General features: G+C 47.2%; 1 protein-coding gene across 3 annotated transcripts in view; it reads left to right on the plus strand.

The window, feature by feature from the left end:
* The window catches only part of SUSD6 (sushi domain containing 6), a 93,590-nt gene that overhangs the window by 39,614 nt on the left and 31,149 nt on the right, over positions 1-22,827 (plus strand). For 2 of the 3 annotated variants that reach the window (XM_020904904.2, XM_020904908.2), the window contains exon 2: positions 4,166-4,370. In XM_020904904.2, the coding sequence (XP_020760563.1) occupies positions 4,250-4,370 (121 nt within the window). In that variant the 5' untranslated portion in view covers positions 4,166-4,249. Of the gene's footprint in view, positions 1-978; positions 1,035-4,165; positions 4,371-22,827 lie in introns of all 3 variants that reach the window. The other variant, XM_020904905.2, reaches the window with a different exon arrangement.

The raw sequence follows: 22,827 nt of genomic DNA on the forward strand, positions 1-22,827 counted from the left end.
TAAAACCTACCCCCCCAGCCCCGCAAAAAAAATACTGAAGTGAAATGAATTTTTTTTTTCCCCCAAGTTTTAGTCTGTAGGTTTTTTCTAGGGATTGTAATGAATACTCAATCTTAATTTCTTTTCAGTGTTTTTCTTTTCACCTTGTCTAACGCCACACTTCAAGGACAGTTTTTTAAAATTCTGCATTCAAAGCAGATCCTTTCTTAAAATGATTGGATGTAGTGTGAGCCTTTCTCTATAATAGCTGAGTTTTCCCATTTTGGGATACTCTGGGGCTGTGGGGACTCACTTTTCTCCGAGTTATTTCTAAAGCACTACCATTGGCTCAGCCTTGTGTGTGAACGTTCCTTGACTCTCCTCTGTTCATCTTTTCTCTTTGCAGAGCCCGAATTTCCATCACCCCATTTGTTCTGCACTTGATCAGGTCTTTGACTCATGGTGGAATTAGTCCCTTGGCCCAGATAGCTGCTTAAGAGTAAGGGAGGAACCAGCTGTTTCTTCAAAACAAAACATGAGCTTATATGTATGCATATTTTCCCCAGTTCCATACTTGCTTCTCCCCATAGTATTCATGAGTTTGGCAGGCATTTGCTGCCTGCCTGTCTGGTGCCAGGCCCTGTGATGGCTTTTGAAAATTCATGTTGAGTAATTCACAGTCCCTGCCTTCAGGAACTTTGAGCCTGGTGAGGTAAGACAGATAAACAGATGTAATCACCTGATAGAGGTACAGTCAGAGAGGGTGCTCAGGGCACTTTGGGAGTAAGAAGAGGGTTATTTCTACTGGAGGTGGGTGTGATGTGTCAGAAAAGAATTCCTCAAGGAGATGACCCTTGTGCTGAGCCCTGCAACTGACTATTCCTGGCAGAGAGAATCAGATTTACTGGAGTGTCCATTAATTTGTTCAGGAAGGAGACAGGTGGCCTATGGGAAGGCTTGCTGCATTAATTTTATTTTGTATTTTATCTGTTTGATTAGGTAATACCCAAGGTACAACACTCAAGGAGATGAAAAGGGAATACATTCAGTGAACAGTGAGTCTTCTCCCCTCTTTACCCCTAGTTCCCCTCCCTGATAGCACTTGGTAGCTACCAGTTTCTTGTGCATCAATTCCAGAGAGAGACTTTCAGTGCATACAAGAGTATGTGTATGTATGTGTGTATGCACGCATGTGAGTGTGTGTGTGCATGTGCACACGTGTGTTTCCTTTAAAAACACATGCACACACGCACATGGTATTCTTCACGTACTAACTTTGGAAGTCATTCCATATTAGTACAGACTGAACTGCCCAGTTCTTTTTAAACCACTGTATGTATTCTGTTATGTAACTTATTTAACTAGTCCCCTTCAATCTTGTGCCAGTATAAATAATGCACTGAATATCCTGCATATGTATCATTGCACACAAGTGGTTTCTGAGGACAGATTATAGAAGTAGAATGGATAAGTCAGAGAATATGTGCATTTGGGGGCTAGATATTGTCACGTGGTTCTCCAGAGAGCTCTACTTTAATTGTTTAGTTGCTCTGTCATGTCCGGCTCTTTGCGACCTCGTGGACTGTAGCCCACCAGGCTCCTCTGTCCATGGGATTTCTTAGGCAAGAGTCCTGGAGTGGATTGCCATTTCCTCCTCTAGGGATCTTCTCGACCCGGGGATCGAACCCAGGTCTCCTTCTTGGCAGGCAGATTCTTTACCACTGAGCCAGCGGGGAATCCCCTACATTAATTATACAGTGCTACATGTAAGATTCTTTACCACTTGGTAACCCTGCCTCGTACCAAGTTACCCTGCCCCTCGGTAACCAGTCCTCTAAAATCCATGCGACAGTGATCTTCCTGAAAGAATTTGCTGTTAGAACTTCCCTGTGTACAATCCTTATAAGCTCCACATGGTCTTCAATGATAAAGCTTTTATTTTTAATCTATTTTTATTTATTTGACTGCACCGGGTCCTAGTTGTGGCATGGGGGGTCTAGTTCCCTGACCAGGGATGGACCCAGGCCCCTGCATGGGAGCACAGAGTCATAGCCACTGGACCACCATCGATTTTAAATTTAGCCTAGTCCCTGCCTCTGGCATCTCCCGGGACTGTGGGGTTCCATTGCTCCCAGCCGCTTGTACTCAATGTGTTCCTTCTCCACTGGACACATCGTTTAGTAGTCTGTCTAGCATCCCCTCTTCTGGGTCTTCTTTCCTGATTCTTTCCACTCATGCACGGAACAGTGAGCACCACCCTGATCTGGCCTTGTCCATTCTCAGCAGAAGTACTTGTGCACGTGGTGTCATTCTCCGTGATCCACTGGTTCTTCCCTTTCGGGATGGTGAGTGCCTGCCCAGGTTACCCGCTGTGGCTGCATGTACAGTGGCAGCACCAGGGATCCATTGCTAACTGACTGGCGGCATGGGCATAACCTTTAACTCTCTGAACCTTAGTTTTGACTTCTTTCAGAAGAGGAGATGAAGCCTGATGACCTCTAAGGTCTCCTCTGATGCTCAGATCTTATTAATAATTATGACAGCAACAGGTGCCATCGTTTACAGAGGACTTGCAAAGTGCCAGGCACTGTTTTGAGCACTTTGTCTGATCCTAATCCTTACATCAACCCTATGAAGATGATGGTATGGTTACTGTCTCCATTTTACAGATGAGAAAACTGAGGCTCAGAGAGTAAATTGGCCCCAAGTCATAGCAGAGGAAAGAGATTTGAAATCTGGCATTCTGACTCTACCATTCTTAGCTACAAACTGTTTTTGCACATTTACACACAGGTGGTTTTGTGTACCCTTTTGGGTCACTAGCAGACTCCATCCCTAGACCTCTCCATGAACCATCCTGTTCTGCAGCTGTGAAGGCCCCAGTTGGAGTCTGGGTAAAAGCTGGGGACAGGGGACTCTACAGTCCCAACCATTTGAGGGTGGTGAATGAAGACCCAGTGGCTAGCTCTCTTCTTGAGCCCCTTGATCATGCTCATTGAAGACCCTCACAGCTGCTTTTCCTTTAGACTAAGACAGTTCATATTACTGTCTGCAGTACCTCTCTTTAGAAGGGCTGTGTAGGCCTGAGCCACAGGCTTCATACCTGGATTAAAGTCAGGTCTGGGTGATATCCCTCGGGTATACCCTTTATTAGGGTTGTAGATGGCAGGCTCGCTTATCTGTTGACATAAAGCCTTACTGGAGAAAGAGGTGTGTATGGCATTTAAGAAGGAAGTGTAACCTTACATTTGGAATATCTTTTATAAACTAGGATAAATGATATCAAAAGAGTTAAGTAAAATATAATAGACCTGTATCAAAATGTATGATCAACCCTTCTGCTTTCCTGAAAGCAAGTGGGAAAAAATCCTTAGACGTCTTGATCCCTGATTTTTTTTTTTGCTCTTTCAAAGATACTGGTTCCTATTCTTAAGTCTTTGAGCCAGAGTGGATGGTTGGGCTAGTCAACAGTTACGACTTGTTCTCCCTTCAGTCATTGTCACATAAAGCCAACAGATGCGGCCTCTGGGGTCGCAGGTGTGTTGGGTGAGCTGTGATTAATTAGTCCATTTTTGAGATTCATGGTGGGAGCCAGGTCCCCAGGGGCTTCTCCAGCCTCTGGTGGTTGAGCAGGCCGAGCCAGGGGCTCTTGGCACTGGCTGTGGCATTCCTTCTCTAGGCGGTGCATTTCTCCCTCTTAGACACCTGCTCTCTGTTTGTTTGTTTGTTTGTTTGTTTTTTTCTGGATAGTTGAACTTGCTCTGAGTCCAGTGGCAAAGGCGGAGGCAAACTCTGGTGCAACACTCTCCACATGAACAACCAGCTCTTTCCTCCTCTCTGCCGGAGCCCCCAGGGCAGGCAGGCAGCAGGGCAGTTTTTGAAAGCTTTGCCCAGCTTGCCGGATCCCCAGGTGAGCCCGCGCTAGTGTCCTTGTCCTGTCACAAGGATCTGGCTCCCAGGTGGTGACCACGCCTGTGGCAGCTTACTGTGGGCCTTGGCATTTCCCCGGGGAGGAGTTGAAAAGCCACTTACATGCTTGTCTCTTCTCCTGGTGGTAGGGATTCAGTTGCTAGAATTCTTTTAGCTTTTTGTGTGTGACCATGGCTTCCTTATCATAAAGGAAGGCCTACTGTAACTAACGTATGGCTAAAGCTTTCACTTATGTCCTTTTTTTTTTTTTTAATAGGTGAATCTACCCGAGGCTGACTTCAGAGTTCTTCCTTCTTGCTTTTACATTTTTCCTTTTAAAAATAACTTGGACGGATAAAAGATGTGCCATGGCAGGATAGCACCAAAGAGCACCTCAGCGTTTGCCGTGGCCTTCACGGGACATGGAGTATTCCTTCCCCTGGTGATTCTTAGCACCCTTCTTGGAGACGGATTTGCCTCAGGTAAGCGCCTGCCTGCTGCCTGTGTGTGCGAAGGAAAAGACTCAGTACCATTGTTTTCCCAAAGACTGGGAGAGGGGATCCTCTGCTTCTGGAGCAGTTAATGGGAGAGGAGAGGGTGGTGGCTTTGGTGCTGGTGCTGCGATACAGCAGGAAGCTAGTCCTGGGGGGGGAGGGGGGCTCCAGGGGACCTAGGGAGCCAGCCGGAAGTGGGGGGTGTAGGAGCCTGCCAGGGGTGACTTGACCATCCCCCTCCCCTGCCGTAGTCGCGTGTGGGACCGAGGTGTAGGATTCCGAGTGTGATGTGCAGGTAAGGATGCGTGCTTTGGAATCCTCTACCTGTGTTCAGGGCCCAGTCCTGCTGCTCACTAGTTCTGTGACCCAAAGAGAGTCTCTGCTTCTGTAAGCCTCAGGTCTCTCACCTGTGCTATAATGACAGAGTTGGGTAATTGTGACATAGACCATGTAGTCCCCAGAGCCTAAAATATTTACATTAAGATATTTGGCCCTTTATGGAGGAGGTTTGCCACCTTACCCCCAGCCCAGAACAAGCAATGCTCACTAAGAATGTGTATGAATGGAGTGGCTATCAGAGTAAGAAGAAAGAAGGGACTGGGCAGAGCTAGGATGGACCTCAGAGACTGTGCGCTGGCCCAGGGTCGTGCTCATGGCAGCCGTGGGACCAGAGCCTTGCACAGTGTCTGGTGCACCAGCACGCTCTCCTCTTCCCCAGCTCCTCTGGGGAGGCATCCTGGCGTGTTACATGGCCGTGTGAGGGCAGAGCTTCTGCCTTCGGCCTCTTTAGCTTCATTGGGCCATCCCTGGTACCCCCCACTTTCTTTTATGGGCTTCCCCCCACCCTCCCATTCCCCACCCTATTTTTCAGCTACCCACACCTTCCCAACTTTCCATTCAGGGTCTGAAATCAATTATCAGGGACTGATGTTCCCAGACTGGCTGGATAAAGGGATTATTATTCTCCAGTATGGAAAACATAAGTCTGTAGCGTGGGCTCAGACCGGGATGGGAAAATTGGCTCTGTTGTTTTCTTTCCCTCCCCCATTTTCAAAGAATCCTTCCTCCCCTGCCATCCCACCCCCTCCGCCCAGTCTTTTTATTCCCCATAAAACCTATGTATTGGCTCTGAGCAGGGTGCAGACAGGGGAAGGGGTTTCACCGTTGCTTCATTCTAGTGCACCAAGTTGCGATATTTTTTCCTCTCTGGAGTGACTTCTGGTGGAAAGAGGTGCCCACAGCTTGGCCTGAAACCTAGAGCACACCTGTATGGCTGAGCTTGCCATGAGTGGCATGCCAGGCAAGCTTGCCAAGAAACCAAGACTCTCAGATAATCTGAAGTCGAGGAAAGGCAATCAGGTCAGAAAAGATTTCCTCTTCCTGCATTTCTTACCATTTCCTATAGCTGCTCTTAAACACCCATTCCAGAGGCATTATAAATGAGATGCTTGGTACCCAGGGAGCTTTAATAGATATGTTCATGTGTCCTGACACAACATGACTGCAAGAATCTCACTGGACAGAGGTCAGCAGGCATCCTCTGGAGGTGATTTGTCTGCGTAGTCTGTGGTTGTAAATACCACGTGCCTGCCTAGTATTGGTCGTAATTGCTCAGGTTTAGAAGAAAAGCATCATGAAGAGGCACTTGAGAGTTCTGGGGTAAAGTTCTGGGTAAAGTGATATATGTCATGTCCCTAGTTCAGTTTTCTGTCCTGGTTTCTCTCATCTGCAGCCCTTGATTTGGAATTATAGTGGAGACAGGGTTACAGAGGATTGGGTTCAGCTTGCCCCTTGGTCATATGTTTAGCAGAGACGGAGAGAGTTACTGAAAGTTCCCTTTTTCGGAGTGGCTAAAGGAAGCATATCTTACTCTTCACACCTGGGCACAGTCTGCAGGGGAAGACCACGTCTAAAAATAAGGCCTGTGTTCATGTTACCCAACTTGCCTCTCTCGGGCTGGAGAGGAATTAGGATCCCTGCTGTGTAGCAGCCTCTCCCAGGTCTCTTTGCTTGTGACTTTAAGAAACTTGCTGTATGTATGACCTCAGGTAAATCACTTGACCTCTTGGTGTCACCTATAAAACAGAAATACAACACTTGAGGATGTTAGGTGGGTGTTGTGTAGACTAATAAAAATGATTGGAAGGCATTTGACGTGTAAAGTGCTCTGTGTAATTTTAAATAATAACAACAGCAGATTTGGTATGTAACCTCCTGTTGAGTCACTCTGGGCAGGAGACTTCATGTGGATGACGTCCTCTTCTGTCTTTAAAAAACAAACCTGGAGAGACTTCCCAGGTGGTCTAATGGTCATGCTTCCAGTGCAGGGGGCCTGGGTTTGACCCCTAGTCTGGGGACTAGATCCCACATGCCACAACTAAAGATTCCTCATGCCACATCTAAGACCTGGAGCAGCCAAATAAAGTAAATAAATATTTAAAAAGCGAAACAAAACTGGAGATGTAGAGTCATTTCTTGCGTTGAGGATAAGGGGTTGGTAGGAAGTGTCAAACCTGACCAGTTAAGGAAGGATTGATTACATCCAGAATCCCTTTCGCCTTCCACATTTGCATAGTTGGATGGTCCCAAGCCAGCTGCCTTGCTGACTCATATAAAAAGCCTTTAATTTCCATTCTGTCCCTATTCTGAGCAATTTTATTGAAAAAACTCAGTATTTTATTTGTTTTTGTTTTTGTTTTTTTCCCCTTTAAGATGTTATCATGACACTTAATGGCTGTATTCAAAAAAGCACCTAAAGTAAGGAAGGCAGAGTGAGAAAGCTGAGTGCTTAGTGTTCGCTGAAGATGGAAAATGCTGAGAGCTCGGCTCTCTGGGGGATGTGTGGCTTTGGCCCTTAGCATGACTCTGGCAGAGAGATGTTAGCAGGTGGCCCTGGCTCACCTCACTGTCTCTGAAGGGACTTGGAGTCCGAGGTAACATACACTGAGCTGGGAAGAGAGGACAGGTGGGGAAGTGATGTGTATGGAGCATCATTTGTGTGTCAGGCTCTGTGTTACCATGTAAAAGTTCTCAGAATGCCCGTGATCTACGTGGTCCTGTAACGATTTTACAGATGAGAAACCAAGGCCGAGGGAGTTCAGGTAGCTTGCACGGAGGCAGACAGTTGTAGGTGGGGAAGCTGGCTGGTATTTGTACCCAGTCTGCCTGACTCTTGCCCATGCTCTTGCTGAGAACCACACTACCTCTGCCGAGTGGCCGGCTTTTCTGAGACCTGTTTCTTGTACTGCTCTCTGTTGGAACACTCAGATCAGCATCCTTCAAAGGATAATTTTGACAGAGGAAGAGAGACACCGTCTGTTCTCTTTCCTGGATGAAAGAAGCAGGAGTCATCTCTGGGTTACCCTGTCTACCTCTGTGGTTGTTTCTGTTCTCTGCAATGACCCTTGGTTGTTTGGGTCCCAGTTCAGGCACAGGGTTTGCCAGGGCAATTCTATTTTTGGAAAGGAACAGTAGGGACCACAGCAAACTGTTTGCTAAGTGAAGTTCCCAAAACATCCGCAGAGCATCTTCCTGTCAGCTGCCGACCATGCTGAGGACGTGATGTAATCTCTCCATGGTGTAATTACCTGTGACTATAAAAAGACTTGGGGATTGTGGTAGGAGGCTGGATGGGTCATTATAGAGCTGGCTGAACCCTGGCGTCATGAAAAGACATTGAGAAATTGCCCACTGCTTGCTGATTGTTGTGCCATGATTAGAATGCCGCCAGCACACGGTATGAGCTTTGCACTGTAACTTTCAAACAGAAGAAGCCAGAAGTCTACCAGGCTGAGCACCTCAGTGGTTCTCCTCTAGGTTAAAGCCTCATTAAACACAAATTCCACCTACCAAACAAGGGTGCCCCACTACCCTGGTCCTTAGTTACAAGCCTACAGGTTATCCTTACCCACCTCTTTCTGTAAAAGAGGGTCACAGGGTGCTAATAAAAAAAAAAAAAAAACCAGGTGGATGCTCAGAGTCTTTAATTGTTCTAGGTAGGTTTGTAGATGCATTCTTTCACCACCTCTCACCGACTGGGAGATTCCTTTCTCCCTCGTCACCCCAGCAGCATGAGCCTACAACGGTGTGAGCAGTCCTCCCATCCCAGGCGGCTGATACTGGTGTAGCCAGCTGCCTGGACTGTGGCCAGATCAGGAATGACCTTGGCTGCCTGTGTGCAGCTTCGGGGCCTAGAGGAACGGCAGTGTTCAGCGACAGCTCTTCCAGGGTGCGGTGTGACTGAGAGGGGTCCCTGCCGCTGGACCTCCCTGACCTGTTTACCCACCTCACCTTCAGCCGACCTACAGTTTGAACTCTCCACGGAGAGGATGAATACTGCCTCAGTGCCTCACTGCCTGTATCACCTTGGATAATCTTGCTGACCTCATTGTCGGTGTCTTGCTGGAATAGGGAAGACAGTAGGTGATCTTACTTCATACGACTGTTGTGAGGATTAAATAAGATAGTACATACGAAGCACTTAAGGACATTGGTGTACAGAGAAGTAATTGCCAGGTGTGAGGACCAGACTCTAGCCCCAGTTGATACCAGTCTATACTTCTGACACCACAGCTGACTAGCTCCGTTGGAAGGTGCTCCTTGTTTCTTCTGTGTATCTTGGATTCTTTCGGATTCAATTCAGTGCATCTTGAGTATATTTAGACACATACGGATGAGTTCTTCCCAGGCCGCATGCCTCTGATTCTCAAATGCCACATGTTGGCATCTCACACATGCAGAAAAGAGCAGCAGTGGCCTTTTGCAGTGCTGGGGCTGAGGGTCAGCCAGGTCATCTCATAGTCAGTCCTTCCCTTCAATGAGGCTTCTTGTTGGCATCTCAGAGCTGGGATTCCCTCAAAGCTGCTGGTTGTTAGGAATGTCCAGAGGTTTTTTGAAACCTTAACAAAATTGATAATGCAGAGGTCTGTTTTTTTTTTTTTTTTTGATTGTGCTGGGTCGTCACTGTGGTACGTGGGCTTTCTCTGGTTGTGGCGCACCAGCTTCTCGTTGCAGAGCACAGGCTCTGTAGAGTGCGTGGGCTGTTTAGGTGTGGTGCGTGGGTTCAGTCATTGTGGCTCACGGGCTGTAGTTGCCCCACAGCATGTGGGAATCTTAGTTCCCGGACCAGGGATCGAACCCGCGTCCCTTGCATTGCAAGGTGGATTCTCAGCCACTGGACCACCAGGAAGGTCCCCCAAGGGTCTGCTCTTTAAAGAGGTATTTCATCAGCCCAGTGATGAGAATGAAGGGTTACATTCTACAGAACTTCTAAACACATCTAGGAGAACACAAGATAGAATTAAAAAATAAGAATTCTCTTCCTCGTCTCTCCATTTTGGTAGTGCTTTTGCCTCCTCCTCCTCTCCTTAGCCGTGTTTGACAGCATTTCTTTTTGTAAGAGCCTTTTTCCTACCCAGGTTCAGTTGTTTCCCTGGAGACAAGGTTTTCCCCCTGTGTTAACTGCCATAACTTGTTAGCTTTGCCAGTAGCCAAATCTTTTAAAAGTACAACTGTTTAATCATTCAGAATTCTGGGAAGTAGTGCAGAGAAGATAAACAGATTCTCTTCAAGGTTTATTCTTTGCACAGTGTTTTTTCTTTTCAAATTCACGAAGAGTATTTTAGCTGTCTAAACCAAGGAGGGGAAATGTGTTTCAGGAAGTTATCGCCAAGAACTCCTGCAGGATTATAAAATAATTCTGCTCTGGCCTTTGTTACTCTGCGTAGCCAGCGAGTGACACTTTATATAATACAAATGTCCTGACTATCAGTTCTTCACATGCAGTGGATACAGGTCTCCCTGGGAGAAGGTGGGACCTGTGTATTTATTATCACTGGCTTGAGTTCCAACAGCTCAGCCTTGTTGACCCTGGCAGTGGGCGGCTCAAGAGAATGTTGTTGGGATTGTCACACACCCAGACAGGGACAAACGGGGCGTGGGGAGCTGCCTGTCAATATCTGCCGAGCTCTGATCTCAGCACTTCAAGGTGCCGGGCCAACAGGAGCGGAGCCTTGAATGTTTCTACTTCCCAGTTGGTCTCATTACTTTGGAGGCCAGATTGCAGAGGACTCAGTGCAGCCACACTCAGGCTCCTGATGACGATGCACGCTTGTTCCAAATTGCTGACTAATGGCCTGTGAAGTTAGCTGGTGACATCAGTGGACTGTGTGACCCTCTGATTTGTGCTGATCATGCAGTGGAACTTGATCTTAGTTCATGTTCTTTCTTCTTGGCTTTATAAAAGTTTGCACATAAGCTCCTTGAAGGCAGAAACAGTGTCCTTTGTACTTTGTTATAACCAGGCCAGGGGTCGTCCCGGGGAGGTGGTGGTGGGAGGGGTCACCCCTGGTAGGACTGTGCAGGGTCATGGTCCATCCTGTGTATGAGGACAGGCAGGACGAGTCCCTGGCCCTGTGAGCAGCAGCACCCTAATCAGTGGTTCCCCATAAGACCCTGTGCCCATCCTTCCTGGGAGTGGAGAAGGATGTGGAAGTATCTTCATGCTTTAGAGGGTGAATGTGGTTGGGGCGCACTTCTGAGGGGAAGGAAGTGGGGCTGGGAAGGCCGTCCAGACAAGTTCATCACCCAGTGTGTTAAATTTCAGCTTGAGCGAGAGTCTTTGAACCCAGTGAGGGTTCCCTTGGGTGATGAGAAGGGAGGAGAGGTAGGCTTTCATTACATGTAGGGAGTGAAGTCGTGTGGAATAATGCATGTGCGAACCGTGCTGGCTCTAAACTTATCCTGACGCTGGAGAGGGGGACGGTTGCTTGACGGGTTTGGCTTCCCTTCCCCGCCCACAGGTCCCTCTACCTCTGTCCTTAAAGTCAAGGCTGAGGGGACTCCTTATTCCCCTTTCCTTGAGCACTAGAACCTTCAAGACTGTCTTTACACTGTTCTTTCAGTGACTAGATTTCCTGTAGCTAGAAGTCCGCTGTCTCCCCTCCCTCCTCTTCTCCCTTCACTTCATCCTTTAAGATTCAGTTCAAAGTCACCTCCTCTGAGACAGCACCATCCCCTTACCACTAGAATGAATAAGGTCTGAGGGAATGAGAGTTAGGCTACGTGTGTTATTTGCTGAGTGGAGTAAGCAGGAGCTCTTGGTCTCAGCCCTTTCTCTTGGGAGGATGTCAGAGAGTTTTTTCTATGAACAGGATTCTGATTCCGAGAGTCTTGACTGTCTTTGATTATTGAAGGGACTGGACAGCTCATTAAGGCTTCTGGAAATTCCTGCTTTGGGGAACCTGAACCCTTTGTCCTAAGATCATGATACACAAACCCTGTGGACTTGTTTCATACCCTAACACCCAGGGTTGCCGTGGAACAGATTGGGTTTCGTGTTTTCATAAGCGACATCAACTCGTTTAGCAAGTGTGTGTTGATGATATAAGGCTGGCCAGGGGTGGGGTGGGGCAGCTGAAGATAGGTAATGCCATGGAGGACTTTCAGGAACTGGGTACTGGACTGGCTCTTGTTGGAAGCTGTCACATGTAGTCGGTCCTCACAGTCAGCCCGTGAGAGGTGGGTGGCTGCAGCCAGGAACAGCACTCTATACCAGGAGGAATGCAGACGGGGCAGTTTAGTCTCTGATATGTCCACTGTTTCTTGTTGAGCTCCTGCCAGGGGTTGCAAGGGTGCTGGCTCCAGTTCTGCGAGATACTCCCCGTGGTCACTGTCGCTGCCCTGGAATACTCAACAGGCAGCGCTCTGGACTCAGGTGCAGATGGTTGTGAAAGGCCTCTCCGAGGGAGAGGAGTCTACCTCAAGACCTGAGACAAGTAGGGGAGGCAGAATGGCAGAGTCAGGTTAAGAATACAGTCTCTTGGGCCAGGTGGGCTGCTTGGAATCCTAGTTCTGCCACTCACATGTTGTATGATTTTCAAGAAGTTTCTCAGCATCCCTTAGTCTTCCTACATGTGAGATGACGTACATACCATGTGGGGATGTGGTGTGACCATCATAACTGTTGTTATGTGATACCTCATCCAGCCTGTTGGGGCCAGTCTGGAGGGAGGAAAGGTAGAGAGAGAGAGTGAGTTTCGTGTCTGCTGGGTTCACCTGGGCTCTTCCTTCCTTTGGAACTTGCAGCATCACTTCTGTTGAAACTTTGGAAGTCCATTATACTCTGTCCTCTAAACTAGTTGGCTGCTTACCCTGCTGGTTGAGTGAGTGGTCTCTTCTATTTTGGTGGAGTATGTTTGGAAGCCAGGGTTTCAAAAAAGAAAAGAAGCATAGCCTTAGCCTAAGAGTTCAGAGATTGGGCTGAACATCACCGACAGCACAGTTTGGGGGAAGCACCCAGAGAGGTAAGATGCCGCTGGTAGAGGCAGGTAGGTGCTCTTCCTAGCTGAGTTGTCAGAGCAGTGGAGGAGAGGGAGAGGGAGGAGGAACAAGCTTGGTGTTAAGGGTCAGAAGGTCAGGGAAAAAAACAAACACCGTTAGTCAATGGATTAAGGGTTGAATGAGTCTAAACAAGGAAATAAGGAGGACTGGAAGAGGGTGTTGCTTTTGGTACAAGTCCATGGAGAAGATAGGGAGGAGAATGGACTCTTCTTTGCCTGTGGGGTCTGGAAGGGACTGGCTGAGTGAGGCCGCCTCTCCAGGCCGGCCCCTCATCCTCTGCATCCACCCAGCCAGCCTGTGGGAGGCGTGCCTGAAAAGAATGACTTATTTCAGCCAGTCTGACACACTGCACAGGGTTCCACATCAGGAATTCCATGGGGAAGCTTCCTCATGCTCAAGAAGGGAAGGGAGAAGAGGGGAGGAGCAGCTGGCCATGGGCATGCAAGTGTATCCAGAACCGGTCAGCTGGGGTTGGGCCAGTGCCTGGAGCTGTTGGGGTGAGGACTCTCCCGTGTTGATGTGTGCAGGTACAGAGAGCCGTTGTGCCTTCTAGCAGAGATGTGTTTCCGGTTCGGCCACACGGCATGCAGGATCTTTAGTTCCTTGACCAGGGATTGAACCCCTGCCCTCTGCACTGGAGGAGCAGAGTCTTAATCCCTGGATTACCAGGAACGTCCCAGTGTCTCAAATTTCTTACGAGAGACCTTTAGCAGAGGAACCCCGTTTTCTACTCTGTTGCTTTCAGCACCTCTTTGTCAGGCACTTGAGAAGCTTTGCGGCCCCTCTTGTTCAGAAATTCTGTTACTGGTAACAGCAAACCCTGGCCCTGCAGGAATAATTAAGATTGTGAATGATAGGATTAGGTGAGTTAGTACATGTAAAAGTTCTGGGTAAACCATAAAAATCTATTCCAGTGGAAAGGATTGTTGTAATGCTTTTTTTTGTTTTGTTTTACTTTAGAGAGCATCTCTTCTTTGAATGGCTTGAAGCACTTGGTTAACACTAACTGGTTAATCCTTCATCCATCCCTGTGCAGAAGGCTGACTTTTAAATAGCCCACTTTGTATAGATCAAACTAAAGTTTCTAACAGAGCCCCAAATCTTGAGTCTAAGGCCCAAATCTGTGGAGTCTAAAGCTTGGATCTCCAAGTGTAAGACTGCCTCACTCCTGGGAATAAAGAGTGTGAGATAAGAAATGGAGGGATCCTTTAAAAAAAATATTTTTTAAAATTTCCACTGACATGGTTATGTCAGACAAGGTGGCTGTAGTCAGGATTTTCAGCAGCCTAGAAATCTTCCTCTTGGAGAGACCCATGTTCTTCTTGGAAAGCCCCAGAGTCCTGTTGAGAGTGAGGGCCTGGTGTCAGCTAGGGAAGCAGAAGGCTAACCCTGGACACAGAGTTCTTTTTAGGCTGTGGTGGTAGTAACTGAGGTGCCAGATTCTGCACCATAGTGCCAGCACCCCCCCTGCCCCAGCACATCCCCGTGGAAACCCACTTGCTACCCCGACGTGTCCCAGGATGTGTCAGGGCACCCACTTTTGGTGCCTGTTGCCATGGCAAGGCCCCAGGGAGGTAGGATCAAGTACCTCCCTGAGTGTCTGGCCCAGGGCAATTTTCCTGCAGAACAAATATTGTAGCCTCCACTGGTCAAGATGGCATCTGGGCAGATCAGAGTCATGACAGCTCTCTAGTCAGGAAGAGGCCTGGGCTGTTTGACCCACCATTGTCCCTTCTGACGTCTGGTCTCAGCAGTGTAGAGCTGACGAAGGGAGGTTTTGTTCTGTTCTCATTGTTAGGTAAGGCCCTCCAGGACCATCCAGATGTTTCTTCCCAGGCTCGTGCTTTCCAGCCTTTGGTCACAGCTTCAAGGGCAGTTAGTGTACTTTCTTGCACAAGGTCTTGAACCTAGAAGTGAGGGAAGACAGGCTGAGTTGGAAAGCTCCTCCTTCCTCCAGCGGCTGCTCCGTGGGCTTCTAGCTCAAAGTTCAGGTCGTTCAGCTATGCCAGCTAAGAGTCACCGACTTGTGAGAGAAGCAGCAGGCTGACCCTTGTAGACTATATGCACCATTGGGTCTCAGATTTGAGTGTGTGTTCGAATCCTTTGGGGGCCTGGGTTGCTCGGCCTCACCTCCAGAGTTTCTGATTCACCAGGTCTGGGGTGAGGCCTGAGAGTCTCTGTTTCTATTAAGTTCTTACGGGCTGCTGCTGAGGGTCTGGGGACCGCACTCTGAGAACCATCGGTTTGCACTTGGCCTGAAAAAGCCCACTTGACCTTTCCAGGGCAAATTTGATAAGATGTGAACAGAGGGTTGGAGAGGTCACGAACTGCTGGGATAGAGGAAGGTCAGAAATAGGATGCTGCAGGTGGACCAGCCTAACTTGAAAACTGAGAAGAAGTTAAATGATTAAGGAAGGTGCTGGCTGGTCTCTTACCTTGACCAGTCCAGTTCTGGTCCTTGCCAGCTATCTGAGAAAGGGAGGGGCCAGGTCTGGGGAGCCCAGCAGCCTCACTTTGGGCATCTCTTCCCTCCACTTCCTATTCTGCCCTCTTCGGCAGTGATGAGCCCCGAAAGTCTGTGTTTTAAGTTTTTCCACAGCTTGAGTTCCATGGTACGGAGAACAGGGTGCTGAGCTGGAGTCCCAGGCATCGGCCCCTGTCCCACCTCTCACGAGCAGAAACTGAGGCTGCTTCTTCATGGCAAATAGATGGGGAAGCAGTGCCTGACTTTATTTTTGGGGGCTCCAAAATCACTGCAGATGGTGACTGCAGCCATGAAATTAAAAGACACTTACTCCTTGGAAGGAAAGTTATGACCTACCTAGACAACATATTAAAAAGCAGAGACATTACTTTGCCAACAAAGGTCCGTCTAGTCAAGGCTATGGTTTTTCCTGTAGTCATGTATGAATGTGAGAGTTGGACAATAAAGAAAGCTGAGCGCCAAAGAATTGATGGTTTTGAACTATGGTGTTGGAGAAGTCTCTTGAGAGTCCCTTGGACTACAAGGAGATCCAGCCAGTCCATCCTAAAGGAGATCAGTCCTGGGTGTTCATTGAAAGGACTGATGTTGAAGCTGAAACTCCAATATTTCGGCCACCTGATGCGAAGAGCTGACTCCTTGGAAAAGACTCTGATGCTGGTAAAGATTGAAGGCAGGAGAAGGGGACGACAGAGGATGAGATGGTTGGCTGGCATCACCGACTCAATGGCCATGAGTTTGGGTAAACTCCGGGAGTTGGTGATGCACAGGGAAGCCTGGCGTGCTGCAGTCCATGGGGTCGCAAAGAGTCAGACACGACTGAGCAACTGAACTGAATGAACACATTGCTCAGGGCGAGTGCTCTCCAGGGTCCTTCAAGCTTGTATACCCAGCATTCTTTTTCCTATTTTTTGGTTGCGCTGGGTCTTCGTTGCTTACATGCGAGCTTTCTCTATCTGCACTGAGCTGGGACCACTCTCTAGTTGTGGTGCGTGGGCTTCTTGTTGCGGTGGCTTCTCGTTGCAGAGTACAGGCTCTAGGCACGTGGGCTTCAGTAGTTGGAGCTCATGGATTTAGCTGCAGCGCATGGATTTAGTTGCTCTGCTGCCTGTGGGTCTTCCCAGCCCAGAGATCGAGCCTGCGTTCCCTGCTTTGGCAGGCAGATTCCTACCCTGCTGTACCACCAGGAAAATCCTACCTGGCATTCTTCAGTGCCTCCTGTCACGGCTTCTTCAGCAGGGTGAGAAACTTCTACTTGCTTGTTATTTGTTTTTTTATTCTTTAATGTGTGTGAAAACTTCGTTGATACTGAACCAGAATCCCATCAAGGGACTGACTGTCTGAAAGTGAAACCAGAGAAGTTAGGAAATTGGAATAACTACTTTTTAGAGTCTCTGGCCTCTGCAGTTATGCTGGTCCATAAAACTGTCCACAGAGGGGGGACTTAGCATCATTGTCAGGTGCCAGTCCCTGTACCCCAGATCGTCACACTCTTTGCCAGCAGTGTCTCCCAGGATGTCTGAGTTCCCATTTCCAGGTGCTCAGACAGGTCGGCCTCCCTTCCCCACTGCCCGGCACAGTGCTCATGGGAGGCCTGTGAAAGTATTAGCTGGTGCATGAAATAGAGGGATGTAGCCAAGCGCCTCTTCTCCTTTGATTTAAGCTTTATGTTTATTGCCCGCCTTCGCCCCTTCTCTCTCCTCCCTCTCTGCTCATTTTCTCCCTCTGTTCTGGCACAGCTGGCCGCCAGTGTCTGTGCACCAGTCGTGGAGCAGCTGGGGTGTGCCTGCGGAGTTCCCAGGGGTCCTACCCTAGCCGTCTCTGTGAGGAGCACATCCAAGCTCCCTAGTCTTTTCACTGTTCCCTTCTGTCTTCTGCCTACTTTAAGCAGAAGAGTAACTCATTCTGTGAACTACAGAATGTTTTCGCCATCCTAGGGGAGGTTGCTGCTCTTCAGGTTGAATTGGACCCCTTTTGCAGTCTTTATTCCCTGCCCCCGGTATTGGCAAGCTGGAGGACTCCTGGCCTGTCCTGCCTCAGAACCGTCATCTGGCTCGTCTCCCCAGCCTCTGTCTGAAGGGGCAAACCAGAGATTTCCCAGCCTTGGCTGACTGTCACTTAGCTGCTCTGATACCGCCTGGGTGGCTTTCAGGCAGCTCAAGCAATGACTAGCCTGAGGTCTCCCTGGAAACAGGGGAAGATTGAGGCTGATTTAATTCATTTTAAGTGAAATCACCAGTCTTTTGATGATTCCATTAATTGCCTCCCTTCTGAACACACTCATGCTAGCAGTAATTGGAAATCCTGACTCTGTTTCTCATTTCCCCCCACTCCTCTGCTTTAATCTGAGGCAGCTGGATATTGTGCTCTGCTTTTTCATTTACTGGAAGAGCAGTTTGAGGATGATTTTAATGACCAGCTTTGACAGTACTTCCAGAAGCTGAGACTGTTGCTGTTCTTCAGTTCACACCCACTTGGGGGCCTCTGGCTCACTCACCTTGTTCCTATAAAACTCTGCTTTGCTCTTGGTTTGCAGGTGGGAAGGGGGCCCTGTGAGAATGCTCTCTTGTCCCAGGTAGTATGTGCAAACTTTTTATTACTCAACATTTGCAGACCTACGAGGTGTGCCAGGCACGGTCTAGTTACTGAGCGTTTCTCTGCCCCCTCTTCCCTGACCTAGTGGAAGCACAGAGGCTTAAGCCTGTGAGGTTCCAGCAGAACTTGTGACTAACTACAGACCTGGTGAATTGTCTCTAAGGCTTTCTCTGTGTGTCTGTATGATAGCAATGCCTATTTCAGTTTTTCCTTTCTTGGCTCTAAAGAGAGATAAATAATATGAACCACCTCCCAAGATCAGAGAAATAATGGTTGCTTGCTGCTCTTGGCAGTTGACAAAATATAAAGCACTTTCTTGTGTATCATGTCATACTGGTATCCTCATAATGACTTAACAACAGCCAGTAAAGGATAAAGCTGGTTTTGAACCCAGGTCCTCCCATTGCAAGTGAAATACTTTTTGTACTACATTGTACGTGTGAGTGTGTGTGTGTGTGTGTGTGTGTGTGTGTGTGTGTGTGTGTTTAACACTGACTTTCCAATGTCATTGTCTGTAGCATATCAACCACTTAAGTGTTAAACTATTATGTATGCACTGGGCCTTCTGCCAGAAGCTGAAGTCCTCACAGTCTAATTGGGGGGAAAGATAAGATAGAATGCATCTTCATTCCCTTGAGCAGTTCAGGTACTGAGTGCTATTAGAAGGAAGAGAATTAAGCCTGACATCATCCAGGAAGGCTTCCAGAGAGTTGAGAATTAACGCTGGGCCTGGTGGGAAGGCAGGATCCAAACCAGGGAGAGCTGGAAAGGGGAGTTTGGCATTTGGTCGCCTAAGACTCTGGGATACAGAAATGGTGATGAGGTTTTAGTCCTTCATCAGACTGAGAAAACTAACATCCTCTGGGTGATGCTTTCCCAGCTTTCCTGTGCTTTTAAAATCAGGTTCACACACCCCATGCCCACAAAGAGCCATTCAGTTGGTCTGGAGTGCAGCCCAGCAATCTGCATTCTTTAAAAGTTTTTTAAAAATTATATCAAACAGTCTCCCCTCCCTTCAGTTCTCTTTCCTGAACAGAAGAAAACAAGGGTGCAGGTTTCATTTGTTCCAGAGGCAGAACCTATTCAACACACTGTTTCAGGTGGTGAGGGTGGCTGCACTTTGAGAAACACTGTACCTTAAGCAAATGCCCTCTCTGCTGCAGGAAGCATTAGGGGTTAAGAATCTGGGTTTTGACACCATAGAAGCCCCACTCCTAAGGACTAAGTGTTTAGGATAACTAAGGAGGAAAGGACGGTATGGTATTAATTGATATAAGTTTAAGGTGACTCTGATAGCCACTGGGTTAGTCGGGGTGCTCTCTTGAAGGCAGGTAGGTGGTGGGGCCATTGAGGCTGAGGACCTTTAAACAGTTCATGCTCCGGAGTTAACTGCATGTGCCTCTGACTCTTAAGCATTTTTATAGATGCTGTGTGGTAGCTTAGCTTTCAGGTGGATGTTGGGGGTAGAAGCAGCCAGGGATCAGTCAGTGGGTGGGTGGAAGGTGGTCTGGGATTCAGGGTCATTTACATTGAGAGCCCTGGAAAAGGTAACGCTGTGTCTTCCATAGGAGTTGGCAGTCTTGGTGAATCTTATGATTTTTCTGTCAGTATTTTGGCACCAGATGGGACCTAGGGTGGCCATGATACCAAGTTACTAAACACCCTGTTAGGAATTAACATGTCTTGGGATTTCCTTGATGGTCCAGTGGTTAAGACTCTGCGCTTCCATTGTAGGGGGGCTAGGTTCCATCCTTGGTTGGGAAACTAAGGTCCCACATGCCTGGGGGTGGGGCCAAAAAAAAATGATATGTCTTAGTTTTGGGGTGTTGTAAAATACCTATAGTAAATGTGCGATATATTTCAACTAATAGCCACTTTAAATCTATTATCCCATTCTTAGTCAATGAAAATTTTCAAATACTAAACAAATACAGAGACTAATATACCTGGATACTTGCCCCCCAGATTTCATATTTTGCCTCATTTGCTTCACATGTTTTTCTGCAGAGATATAGCCAGTATCCTAAATCAATATGTATACTTCTAACTGTGCCTCTTGTATTTTTACATACTTACATGTGCATTTACATCTAGTTTTTTAAAGGGCCCTCAATCTGTGGAAGTCGGATTTCATTTATTTATTTTTTTGCATTTTGTATATTACAAGTTTTACATACTTACTCATGCATTCCTAAGTGATATAGAATATTGTTTTGTGTTTTAAAGTGTGTGTAATCTTCTGTAGCTTCCTTTTTTCACTCAACATTGCTTTTGAGGTTTATCCATGTTGATAAATTTGCTTTACCTACGGTATAGCATTCCATTTTTAGTTGGAATTCTGGTATACTGTTAATATACTAGAATATTTATAACCATTCTCTCATTAATGGATATATAGGTGACAAATTTTTCATTGTTAAAAACAATACTGCAAGGAACATCCTTGTACATGTGTCCTAGACATGTATATAAGGTTTCTCTGACATACACACCTAGCAATAGAGTTGCTGGATTGTTAGAAGTGTTCAACTTTCTGTGTGTTACCAAGTAGCTTTCCAAAGTGGTGGTTTGCATTTTCACCACTAGTGAGGCGTATGAAAATTCACAGTTCTGCCCTGGTGGCTCAGACAAAGAATCCGCCCGCAACATGGGAGACCTGGGTTCAGTGCCCGGGTTGGCAAGAGCCCCTGGAGGAGGGCCTGGCAACCCACTTCAGTGTTCTTGTCTGGAGAATCCCATGGACAGAGGAGCCTGGCGGGCTGCAGTCCATGGGGTTGCAAAGAGTCAGACACAACTGAGTGACTAAGCGCAGCACCATATGCTTTGCCACAGCTGGTATTGTTAGATATTAATTTTTGCCAATCTGATGGACATAAAATGGGATCTCTTGAGTTTTGTATTTCTTTGACTATCTTCTAGTTTGCAAATTATTTTAACTTTTATCTATGGCAGTGGTTCTGAAGGGTCATTGGGGTCTTTTCAGGTGATTGACAAGGTTAAAACAGTTTTCGTATTACTACTAAGACACTGCGTTTTTTGCGCTCATTCTTTCACAGGTGTGTAGTGGAGTTTCAGAGACTACATGATATGTGTTGATACCATCACTGTGATTTTATTATTTTTAAATGAATTTATAAATTAGTAATCAGAATTGGTTTTATTTTCAACAATGGTGTGTGTTGATAGATGTAACACAGAGACAACTTTGAGGGTTCTCAATAATTTTTGATGGTGTAAGGGGGACTTGAGAACAGAGTTGAGAACTGCTGCTCCTTTATTCATAGTTTTTTTCTTTCTGAAATGTGTTTTCTTTGATTTTCTTAAGAAATCCTCTTCAAATTTCATAAAATATGGGCTCATGTTTTCTTGTAAAAGTTATTTTTTTTAAATTTCTTTCCTTATGGCTGTGCTAGGTCTTCCTTGCCTTGCACAGGCCTTCTCTAGTTGTGGAAAGTGGGGGCTCCTCTCTAGTTGCGATGCACAGGCTCCTCATTGCAGTGGAGCAGGCGCTCTAGGGTATGGCCTCAGTAGTTGTGGCACATGGGCTTAGTTGCCCCGCAGCATGTGGAACTTTCGGGGACCAGGGATTAAACTGGTGTCTGCTTCTTTGGCAGGTGGATTCACCACTGGACCACCACGGAAGTCTTTCTTCTAGAAGTTTACTAGTGTACTTTTGTGGATGCTGTCTGCCATTTCCCAGGCCCTTTAGCCACTTTATCTTATACCTTCTCAGAATAATTGTAGAGCCTTAGAAGAACATTTTCCATGCCTCTTTTTATAGCAGAATTTTTTGGAGCTTTTTCAGGGGAGTGGGTAGTGTGGATGGAAGGATAGGCAGGGATTTAGTCACCTTTTTCCAGCTCCTTTGTTCAAGAGAGGGTCCTAGCATTCTGCAGGTTATTGCCGTGTCTCCTTGAGATGCTGGTACACTCTGATTTTGGATCCTTGTGTTCATTAGTTCATCTCAACTTGCTGTCCAAGGACCAGAACTCACCAGTGACAGGGATTCTGGAAGCGCCTCCCCTCTCAAAACGCGATTCTGGAAGGCCTCCCCTCTCTAAAGCCCCCATTTTCCACTGGACATTTGAGTTCCTTTTAGAGAAGGAACCAGGATGATCTCTTCTTCCTGGTTGTATCTGGGCTGGCTGGCATTGGGCAGGCAGGCAGCTACCAGGTTAACTACAGTTGGGGGCATAAATGGTAGCCCCCTTTAAGGAAAAAAAAAGAAAAGCACTGCTAATATCCAAAACCTTATCTTTCAGTAGACTCTTACTCGTTTTTCTGTTTCCAGTATATTCCTTACCTCGCTCCCCTCAAATCTAACTTCTACCTTGCTGCCAGCATAACTCAAACTCTCAGACTTAGCATGATTCTTCTCCCCTTAAAACAAAAGCAAACTCAAAACTTCCTGTGAGGCTGCTTTTAAGGTCTGTACCCTCACCTGTGCAATCTCTCCAGCCACTTCCCTAGCCTATGCTTCCTCCAGGAAACACCACCAGGCATTTATCCCCATGACACACCATCGCGTGTGCCCCCAGTGCCTCACTGATGCTGTTCCCTCCACTTCAGATGCTGCTTTGACTGCCAACCTTTTTCAGTAAAGCAACATCATAAATTATATTATTTACCCCTTAGTTATGTTCTAGAAGTGTTTGTATGCTCCCCATGTGTTAGGGGAAAGCTTGTTTGACTCTCAGGCAGGCCCCACAAAACTCAAATACAAATTCTAAAAAGATGATCCCTTTCCTCTTTCATCCCCACTAACTCAGCCTTTCCAATTAAAGTGAAGACTTGGAGTTGATTTCTTTTTAGTCTTTGTTTCACTTGTGGCTTTTCTGGGGGACAGCCGCTCTATCTCCTTCCTTTCCCGCAAGTTCCTTCCCCATAAATTGTTTACTGCATTGACTCCTGTCACTTTGCACCCTGGTTCTTTAGTAACGGCAAGCGAAGGGGATTTCTTCTTTGTGGTTAAGGAGCTGATGTAGGCATCCTAATAAATTGTCTTCCAGCATGTCTTACTTGCAAGGG

This window comes from Odocoileus virginianus, chromosome 6 (genome assembly GCF_023699985.2).
Source record: "Odocoileus virginianus isolate 20LAN1187 ecotype Illinois chromosome 6, Ovbor_1.2, whole genome shotgun sequence".
Taxonomy (NCBI): domain Eukaryota; kingdom Metazoa; phylum Chordata; class Mammalia; order Artiodactyla; family Cervidae; genus Odocoileus; species Odocoileus virginianus.